Genomic DNA, 11,025 nt, shown 5'->3' with positions numbered 1-11,025 from the left:
CGTCTTCTACCGGTTCATCCGGATTGTCAGCACTTGTTGGGTTGTTTTTGGGACGGGGGTTTTTTCGTGGATCGCTGTTTGCCCATGGGTTGTTCGGTTTCATGTTCCTATTTTGAGAAGTTTAGTACATTTTTGGAATGGGTGGCGAGGGATTGGTCGGGTTGGGGTTCTATTATCCATTATTTGGACGACTTTTTGTTTATTGGGCCGCCGGGGTCGAAAGGGTGCTCTGTAATGCTGCATTCGTTCGAAGTTATGGCGCGACTGTTTGGGGTTCCTTTGGCGTCGGAAAAGACGGAGGGTCCTGCGACTGCTCTGAGTTTTCTGGGGATAGTCATTGATACGGTGGCTATGGAATGTCGGTTGCCGGACGACAAGGTTGAGGATCTGCGAGGGGTGCTCGCGGCGGCCTGTGGGCGGAGGAAGCTGCGTCTGCGGGAATTGCAGTCCTTGCTAGGAAAACTCAACTTTGCCTGTCGGATTATGCCCATGGGGCGGATTTTTTATAGAAGGTTGGCACAGGCGACAGCAGGAGTTCAGGCCCCTCATCATTTTGTACGGCTTACCCGTGAACTCCGGGGGGACTTGTGGGTGTGGGCTTCCTTTTTGAAACGGTATAACGGCCGGTCTTTGTGGATGGTGGAGGGGGTGTTGGCAGCGGATCTTGACCTTTTTACGGATGCGGCTGGGGGGTGCGGGTTTGGGGCGTACTTACAAGGTCGTTGGTGTGTAGGGGAGTGGCCTGTGCAATGGGAGGAGGAGGGCTGGGTAAAAAATCTGGTGTTGCTGGAACTCTTTCCCATTGTGGTAGCGGTGTCCGTTTGGGGGGAACATTTCAGGAACAGGAAGGTGCGATTCCACTGTGATAATTTGTGGGTTGTGGAGGCCATTAACCGTGTTTTGGCCTCGTCACCGCCGGTTGTCTGTTTGCTTCAACATTTGGTTTTGAGTTGCTTGTCGTTGAATGCTTGGATTGTAGCGTCCCATGTACCAGGGGTGAGTAACTCAATTGCGGATGCTTTGTCTCGTTTTCAGTGGGAGCGTTTCCGGGTGCTGGCACCAGAAGCGGACGTGCAAGGAACGAGTTTCCCGCAGGAACTGTGGAAGCTGCCATTTGGTCGGCTGGCGACTTGGTGAGGGGATCCCTGTCGGGGGGGAGTTGGGCGGCGTACGACAGGGCTTGGGGATTATGGGAGGAATGGAGGGAGCGTTTTCAGGGGTGTGGGTTGGAGGAAGGGGCTATGATGTTGCTTTTTGTGGGGCACTGCAGAGAGGAGGGATGGTCAGTGTCCAGAATGAGTAAGTTTATGGCAGGGGTGGCTTTTGGTTGTAAGGGTCGGGATTTAGTGGATGTGACTAAATCATTCTGGGTATTGCAGGCTTTGAAGGGTTGGAGGAGGCGGGGCACCGGGTGGGGATCGGCGCAGGCCGGTTTCCTTCGAGTTGTTAGAGGAGATATTGGAGCAGTTGGAAAAGGTCTGTGTATCAGTGAGTGAAGTTAGGCTGTTTAAGTTGGCCTTTTCGTTGGCTTTCTTTGGTGCGTTGCGCATTGGAGAATTGGTTAGCCTGAGTAAGTGCAGAGCAGGGGGACTGCAGGGTGAGGACGTGGTTTTATTTCAGGACAGGGTGGAGTTTGTTATTCGGCGGTCGAAAACGGATCAGTTGGGCCGGGGTTGTCGGGTGGTTTTATATCAGGTGGCGGGGTCGGATGCGTGCCCAGTTCAGTGTCTTAGGAATTTTTGGGGGCAGGAGGTTGGGGGGAGCGGACCGTTGTTGGTGCACGATGACGGGTCCTTCCTTTCTAGATTCCAGTTTATAGCGGTATTTCGAGCATGTTTAAAAGGGCTGGGCAGGGACCCACCGTTGTTCGGGGGGCATTCATTCCGGATCGGTGCTGCCACCGAGGCGGCTAGGAGAGGATTGAGTGACGAGGCCATTCGGCGCATTGGGCGATGGGAGTCGCTGCGCTTCCGGTCCTATGTTAGGCCGGCGTTGTTATAACTGGGGGGAGGATGTTAGTGTTGTTGGGCTGAGGGAACGGGTGGAGAGCTGTTCTTTGCTGCCCGGTTGACGTATTTTATTTTGTGCTTCTTACAGGTGGTGTGGCGTGCCTGGTGTGGATTATGGGGCACTCGTACGTGTTTTGGGGAGCGTTGCGAGCAGCAGTCAGGCCGGATGGAAGGCAGTTGGGCTTTTCTAGGGAGGTGGCGGTGGTTCATTGGTTGGGGATTAGAGGTATGTTGTGGAGCCGGGTTCTTCCCGAATTTTATAATTTTACCAGGTTAGACTCGTATCCGGGGGTTTTGGTGTTACACGTAGGGGGTAACGATTTGGGGGGGCGCCCTTTTCGTGAGCTTACGAGGGACATAAAGTTTGATTTGCTGCGTTTGTGGGCTCAGTGTCCTGGTATGGTTATGGTCTGGTCGGATATGGGGCCGCGTAAGCAGTGGAGAGACGCTAGGTCGGTAGAGAGGTTGAACAAAGCCCGGATAAAGGTTAATAGGGCAGTGGACCGGTTTGTGGTGAGGAATGGTGGTGTTGCAGTCCGGCATAGGGAGCTGGAGGCGGGTGAGGGGGCTTTTTGGAGGACAGATGGGGTTCATTTAAACGCGGTGGGTATCAACCTGTGGTGTTCAGGAATACAGGATGGAATCGAGGTGGCTCTGCGGGTGTGGCGGGACGCAAGGAGGTGAGGCGTCACCCCCTTGGGTCGTGGCGGGGGTGGGTCCATGGAGTTGGTGGTTATGGTGGCTTTGGCGTGGTGGGGAGGGAGCCAAAGGGGCTCTGGACTCCCCAGGTATTGGATGTTTGGGTGTGATATGGCGGGTATCTGCCCCACGGTTGTTGCCCATGGTTACCGGTTCTGCCTCCGAGCTGGCGTTTATCGGCTGGAGGTAATTTAATTGAGGGCACGGGCTGTTATCCGTCAGGTTTTACGGGGCTCCAAGGACCCTCTCCATGCTGGGCATGTTTCTCTGTGGTCTGGAAGTTTTTTCTTGGGCGGGGGGCCTTCAGGTGGGAAGGCCTTGGATTGGTTATGTTATATGTTATTTATGCTTAAATTATTATTATTAATAAATAAATGGCTGCTGTGGCCAATAAAATCCACCAGTGGAGTTGTGTCTTTATTTGGGGAAGGAGGGGAGAGTGGGAGGTAAAACGACTTGACAATACGCTGGTCAAGTACAGGCCGGACTTAAGGCTGCAAGACTGGGGGTAGGCCTGGCATGACAGGCGTTTGGAGGGAGTGAGTTGGGAGGCTTAGGGTTAAGGGGTATTGCAAGGATGGGAGGTGGAGGGACGTTAGGGGAGGAGTGTAGGGTTTAAAAGGGGTAGCGGGAGGCGGGATCAGGGTCATCTCGTGCGGGACAACAGTCTTTCAGCAGCCCCATCCCACCCACCCTTTGGCTGCTGGTTGGGTAGGGAAGCCAGTGGCGGTCATGGTTGATGTGGTTTATGGGTGGATTTTGGTCCAGCAGGGACGGCATTGTCATAGCGGCCATGGCGGGGGTGGGTCCTTGGAGTTGGTGGTTATGGTGGCTCTGGCGTGGTGGGGAGGGAGCCAAAGGGGCTCTGGACTCCCCAGGTATTGGATGTTTGGGTGTGATATGGCGGGTATCTGCCCCACGGTTGTTGCCCATGGTTACCGGTTCTGCCTCCGAGCTGGCGTTTATCGGCTGGAGGTAATTTAATTGAGGGCACGGGCTGTTATCCGTCAGGTTTTACGGGGCTCCAAGGACCCTCTCCGTGCTGGGCATGTTTCTCTGTGGTCTGGAAGTTTTTTCTTGGGCGGGGGGCCTTCAGGTGGGAAGGCCTTGGATTGGTTATGTTATATGTTATTTATGCTTAAATTATTATTATTAATAAATAAATGGCTGCTGTGGCCAATAAAATCCACCAGTGGAGTTGTGTCTTTATTTGGGGAAGGAGGGGAGAGTGGGAGGTAAAACGACTTGATAATACGCTGGTCATGAGTGGCCCAGCCAGAGCCCTGACTTTAACCCAATCGAACATCTCTGGAGACCTGAAAATGGCTGTCCACCGATGGTTCCCATCCAACCTGACAGAGCTTGAGAAGCAAACAGCCAAGACAACACAGGAGTGGGTTAAGGACAACTCTGTGAATGTACTTGAGTGGCCCAGCCAAAGCACCATTTCAACCCAATCAAACATTACTGGAGAAACGGTCCCCATCCTACCTGACACAGCTTGAGAGGCTCTGCAGAGAGGAATGGCAGAAAATCCCTAAACCTTGTGACATCATACCCAAGAAGACTGGAGGCTATAATCACTGTAATGGTTCTTCAGCTAAGTACTAAATAAAAGGCCTGAATACCTATGTCAAATCACGATTTAAATGTTTCCTTTTTAACAATTAGCACAACAAATAAAATAGGTACTGTATACACAAGGCATACACGAGCCTATATCTTTCTCTTTAATAATGGCCTATCTGCACCGCTTAGGCAAATAAAAAATCCCAGAGTGCTTCTTTAAAGATAATATTGTGCAGAATGCCTGTGTGTATCTACTGTGCATGTATCTGTGCTGTGTGTGTAGTGCATGTGCTGCAGAGCTATGAATTTGTTTTACTGTCATGGACATAGGTAGAGGTAAAAAAATACTTTAAAAAAAGCAGAAAACATAAATAATATAGCAGAACAATCATGTAAAATCAATACAGAGCAACACATTTTCTCCTGTCATGTGACTACATGCACTATTGCTGTTTGATTCAATGATCAGAAGATGACACGTTAGGGTCAACACAAGCTGACTGTAAACTATAAGCCCCTCAACCCTTGATTATTAACGATAGTTACATTGATTCACCTACCAGGGAAGTCCTGATAAGTAGAAAATATTTATTTTTCTGTTGTCTAAACCTAGGGGGCCTCTTATGCGTCTTATAGTGCGAAAAATACAATAATTCAGAAAATATATACATACAATCTTCTCTGACACAATTTCACATTAAATGTTATAAAATCCAGAAACTTACATGCTTATTTTTTCATTCTGGCCATGAGGAGCATCGTCTGATCCACCAACACCAAGTAACATAACACTTTTTCCTAAAATGTCTTCAAAATCTTTCGCTATTGGAATTGTACCTCCTGCACGGATCATGTCTGCATCAACATTGAACACTAGCGGACAGACATATATAAGAGGTTACGAGCAGTAAACGTAAATAACTTTAAGCATTCCAATAATTTGCATTGAATACAGAAGTATGCTGCTGGTATGTACAGTCGTAGCCAAAAGTTTTGAGAATGACATAAATATTGGAAATTGGAAAAGTTGCTGCTTAAATTTTTATAATAGCAATTTGCATATACTCCAGAATGTTATGAAGAGTGATCAGATGAATTGCATAGTCCTTCTTTGCCATGAAAATTAACTTAATCCCAAAAAAAACCTTTCCACTGCATTTCATTGCTGTCATTAAAGGACCTGCTGAGCTCATTTCAGTAATCGTCTTGTTAACTCAGGTGAGAATGTTGACGAGCACAAGGCTGGAGATCATTATGTCAGGCTGATTGGGTTAAAATGGCAGACTTGACATGTTAAAAGGAGGGTGATGCTTGAAATCATTGTTCTTCCATTAACCATAATGACCTGCAAAGAAACGCGTGCAGCCATCATTGCGTTGCATAAAAATGGCTTCACAGGCAAGGATATTGGGGCTACTAAGATTGCACCTCAATCAAAATTTATAGGATCATCAAGAACTTCAAGGAAAGAGGTTCAATTGTTGTTAAGAAGGTTTCAGGGCGTCCAAGAAAGTCCAGCAAGCGCAAGGATCGTCTCCTAAAGAAGATTCAGCTGCGGGATCGGAGTCAATCAGGGACAGATTGATCTTCTGCAGAAAGTATGGTGAATGGACTGCTGAGGACTGGGGCAAAGTCATATTCTCCGATGAAGCCTCTTTCCGATTGTTTGGGGCATCTGGAAAAAGGCTTGTCCAGAGAAGAAAAGGTGAGCGCTACCATCAGTCCTGTGTCATGCCAACAGTAAAGCATCCTGAGACCATTCATGTGTGGGGTTGCTTCTCATCCAAGGGAGTGGGCTCACTCACAATTTTGCCCAAAAACACAGCCATGAATAAAGAATGGTACCAAAACACCCTCCAACAGCAACTTCTTCCAACAATCCAACAACAGTTTGGTGAAGAACAATGCATTTTCCAGCACGATGGAGCACCGTGCCATAAGGCAAAAGTGATAACTAAGTGGCTTGGGGACCAAAACTTTGACATTTTGGGTCCATGGCCTGGAAACTCCCCAGATCTTAATCCCATTGAGAACTTGTTGTCAATCCTCAAGAGGCGGGTGGACAAACAAAAACCCACTAATTCTGACAAACTCCAAGAAGTGATTATGAAAGAATGGGTTGCTATCAGTCAGGAATTGGCCCAGAAGTTAATTGAGAGCATGCCCAGTCGAATTGCAGAGGTCCTGAAAAAGAAGGGCCAACACTGCAAATACTGACTATTTGCATAAATGTCATGTAATTGTCGATAAAAGCCTTTGAAACGTATGAAGTGCGTGTAATTATATTTCACTACATCACAGAAACAACTGAAACAAAGATCTAAAAGCAGTTTAGCAGCAAACTTTGTGAAAACTAATATTTGTGTCATTCTCAAAACTTTTGGCCACGACTGTACATTTAGGGCTCTTTCACACTTGCGTTGTTGGGTTCCGGCATAGAGTTCCGTCGTCGGGGCTCTATGCCGGAAGAATCCTGATCAGGATTATCCCAATGCATTCTGAATGGAGAGAAATCCGTTCAGGATGCATCAGGATGCCTTCAGTTCCAGAATGGAACGTTTTTTGGCCGGAGAAAATACTGCAGCATGCTGCGCTTTTTGCTCCCGCCAAAAATCCTGAACACTTGCCACAAGGCCGGATCCGGAATTAATGCCCATTGAAAGGCAAACGTCATTTCGGCGCATTACCGGATCCGACGTTTAGCTTTTTCTGAATGGTTACCATGGCTTCCAGGACGCTAAAGTCCTGTTTGCCATGGTAAAGTGTAGTGGGGAGCGGGGGAGCAGTATACTTACCGTCCGTGTGGCTCCCGGGGCGCTTCAGAGTGACGTCAGGGCGCCCCAAGTGCATGGATGACGGATTCGTCTTCAAATGCTTTCAGTTCATTTGCGTTGTTACGGATCCGGCGGGCACCTCCGACAAATGGAGTGCACGACGGATCCGGACAACGCAAGTGTGAAAGAGGCTTAGACAGTCGTGTTTAACACTGATTCGCCATCCTCAGTATAGATCAATCACTTTCTGATCTGTGAGGGTCTGACTCCTGCATCCATGCCTAACAGCTGTTTGAAGAGACTTTGATGAGACTGCCGCAGCCTTTTCCTAGGCCAGTGATGTCACGGTCGTCGATCTTATGGCCTAGTTATAGCTCAGTCCCATTTAAGTGCATGGGGCTGAGATGCAATAGCAAGTACAGCCACTATACAATGCATGGCCATGTGCTTGGTAAACTGCAAGTAGGTCATGGAGCTCACTAGAGCACCACAGCCTCTTCAAACAGCTGATTGGCAGGGGGGCCGGGCGTTGAACCCCAACCAATCATATGCTGGTGATTTCTGATGAGGAAAGGTCATCAGAATTAAACAATCGGACAACGCCTTTAACCTCCCTGGCGGTCTGATTATGTCAGTAATTTTGTCCACATCTGCATTTCCGAACTTCCAGTCCGCAGCTCTGCAAGAAAATAGAGCATGCAGACTGGAATAGGACTTCTCTATGTAAGTGTCGGCCATGTGCGGCGTCAGTGTTTTGCGGTCCGAGTGTGTTTCGGGGTTACCGCTTCTGGCAGTGAAAGTTAACCCCGAGCCACACTTGGGATTACCGCCAGGGAGGTTAAGGGAATGTCCCAACAATACCTGTTATGTTCTATGCCATAAAAGGGAGCAGTGCTTTATCCCTCGTTAGTGGTGGTTTTCCATCACAGAAAATTGTGGTATATTGCTAGGATATGCCATCACTTTCAAGATTCCCACTGATTCAATGAATGAAGCAACCACAGCACTGATTTAGCCTTGCAGCATTTTTACATTTTCCCTGCACAGCAGCAATAGTCCATTTATATGAATATCTACATACTAAGCAATCCATCAAATGTGCTATGCAGTCAATAACAAATGTCAATGTTTTGTTTTTTAAGAACTTATGGTGGCTTTCCATGCAGCTTTAGACAAAGGCAGATATGGATTCAAAAGGAGTAGGAACTGTAAAGGAAGGACTTCTCCTGCCTACTGGATCCACTTCTGGCTTTGGCTCAAAAATGGCATAAAAAATACTGCAGTGGCTTTTGTTTAAGTTGTGTTTGTTAAACCACCCTTAAAGGGGTTTTCTGGAAAAGAATGCCGTTAAAAAAAAACAATAACCCCAAGAAAAATTACAAAGAAAAAATATATATCAATAAAATATAAAATGTATTAAATCTCATAAATAATTACACCGTATAACAAATAGGGCAAAAGCCCCAGGTAAATGCTACAGAGATGAAGCCCAAACAGGGCTAATGGGACTAGGACAATAGGGTAGCCAATAAAGATAAACAGATTTCAAAAGGTATATCCGTGTAACCACTCAATATTATATTAATCAAATATATCCCAAATATATCATATGGACACTCTGTGGGGGTCACTGAAAAAATGCAGCGCTATAGTAATATATCCATATATATTAAATAAGTAGATCCTTAAATGCAAAGGGGTGAGTCACCTTTAATACTATTGCGCTGTATCAGCAGGATGTCCCCACAGAAATAGCTGAATGCGTGGACAAAAATCACAATACAGAATATACCAGCAGTATCAATTCAATAAATTATATAGATACCCATATTGGCGACGGTCCCAGTTATGCCCCGTATGGCAGAAACCCTTGACGTGCGTTTCGCTATACAGCTTCGTCAGGAGTTAATAAAACTAAAAAAGTGGGATAATAAATAGGCCTCAAAATAGTTCACACCTGGAAATAAAGAGCACACACCTGTGATGATGTAGAAAAAGCAATGCCACGTAGCTCAACAGCACCTCCCCAAACACACCTGTGACGTGGACGGCATGTCAGGTGACCAAGCACGAAAATGACGCGCAAGAACTGTGTCCGAAGCTGTGCACGTGACCGGAATCACACGGAGGCACGTATGGCCTTTGTTGCTATGGGGATAGTAAACTGAGCACAGCGCGATGCAATTCCACAGCGCATCAACAGGTTGCACTCAATTCCAGGTGGAAACATATTGGCGGGTATAGTGCTAGTAAAAATGACATATTAGGAGATCAATAAGGGCAAGGTAAAACCCAATTAGAATAATTGAACCATCGCCAATAAATTAAAATGCCAATAAACATGTGATAAAGCATACATTAGAAAGACACTGATTACAAACTAAAGTATATGTACATAAAAACATAATTGTATCAACAATATAAAATCTCATATAGCATGATTCAATGTGTGAATAACATAACAGGTGTATTGTCGAGTCCCTCACCCCTTAACCTTCCCCTTCCCAACTCAATAATGACAGACTCAGCAAGTGGATTTATTGGCCACAGCAACCTTTTTATTAATAACATAAATACCATAAATATAACTCCCACTTGAAGGCCCCCGCCCCAAGAACCTAGAGAAATGACAGCACGGGGAGGGTCCTTGGTGCCCCGTAGAATGACATATAACTGCCCCGCCCTCAGTTACTTACCTCTAGCCGATAAATGCCAGCTCAGAGGCAGAAACCGGTAACCAATGGCAACAAACGTGGGCCGCTATATCACACCCCAAAACCAATACCTGGGGAGTTCAGAGCCCCCTTTGGCTCCCTCCCCCCCACGCCAGAGCCACCATAACCACCAACTCCAAGGACCCACCACCGCCCATGACACAAGAAGGTAAACACTTCACCTCCTTGCGTCCTGCCACACCGTAACGCCAATTCAATTCCGTCCTGCAAACCAGAACACCAGAGATCAATACCTACAGCATTCAGGTGTACCCCATCACTTCTCAAAAATGCCCCCTTACCTGACTCCAGCTCCTTCTGCCGAACAGCAATTCCACTGTTCCTCGCTACAAACCTACCCACAGCCTTGTTCACCTTTATCCTTGCTTTATTCAGGCGTTCCACAGACCTCGCGTCCCTCCAGTACTTACTCGGCACCATCTCTGACCAAACCGTCACCAGCTGCGGATACTGCGCCCACAACCGCAGCAAGTCAAACTTGATGTCCTTCACAAGCTCCCAAAAGGCCCCCAAATTGTTTCCCCCTACCTGCAACACCAAAACTCTGGGAGGCATATTTAACCGTGCAAACCTGTGAAACTCAGTAAGAACCCGACAACACAGCATGCCTCTCCTCCAAAACCATCAGATCAACACCACCTCTCTCGAAAAACCCAACTGCCTTCCATCGGGTCTGTTCGTAATGCTCCCCAGAACACGTAAGAGTGCCCCATAATCCACACCAGACACTGTGAAACACCTGTAGGGAACACAAAAATAACACACATCAATCCCTGAGTCTAACATATGACCAGAACCGAATAGGCTCCCAATGGCCAATGCACCGAATAACTTCCTCCCCCAACCCCCTCCTAGCCGCTTCCGTGGCCGTGCCTATCCGAAAAGAATGACCCCATATAACAAGGGGTCCCGATCCAACCCCTTCAAGCAGGCTCTCATAACAGCTATAAACTGGAAACGAGGAAGAAACGACCCATCCTCATGAACCAACAACGGGCCAACCCCCCCCCAAACTCTCTCCCTCCACAAAATTCCCTAAGGCATCGAACCGGGCACGCTTTCGACCCTGTCATCTGGTACAACACCACCCGACAACCTGGCCCCAGTTGGTCCGTTTTTGACCTACTGATGCAAAATTCCAACCTATCATCAAATAACACCACATCTTTTCCGCAAAGGCCCCCGGCCCGACTCTTACTCGGACTAACCAACTCCCCAATCCTCAATGCCCCAAAAAAA

At 47.5% G+C, this 11,025-nt stretch overlaps 1 protein-coding gene across 1 annotated transcript in view; it reads right to left on the bottom strand.

Annotated features, from left to right (window-relative positions):
- Positions 1-10,415: 10,415 nt before the first annotated feature.
- Positions 10,416-11,025, bottom strand: part of LOC121002463 (beta-Ala-His dipeptidase-like) — a 42,577-nt gene continuing 41,967 nt past the window's right edge. Inside the window, exon 11 of the mRNA XM_040433917.1 lies at positions 10,416-10,525. Coding sequence (XP_040289851.1) covers positions 10,416-10,525 — 110 coding nt within the window. The remainder of the gene's footprint in view (positions 10,526-11,025) is intronic.

This window comes from Bufo bufo, chromosome 5 (genome assembly GCF_905171765.1).
Source record: "Bufo bufo chromosome 5, aBufBuf1.1, whole genome shotgun sequence".
In the NCBI taxonomy this organism is placed as follows: Eukaryota; Metazoa; Chordata; class Amphibia; order Anura; family Bufonidae; genus Bufo; species Bufo bufo.
Note: the sequence above shows the minus strand (reverse complement) of the source record. Positions and strands in the feature narration are given on the sequence as shown.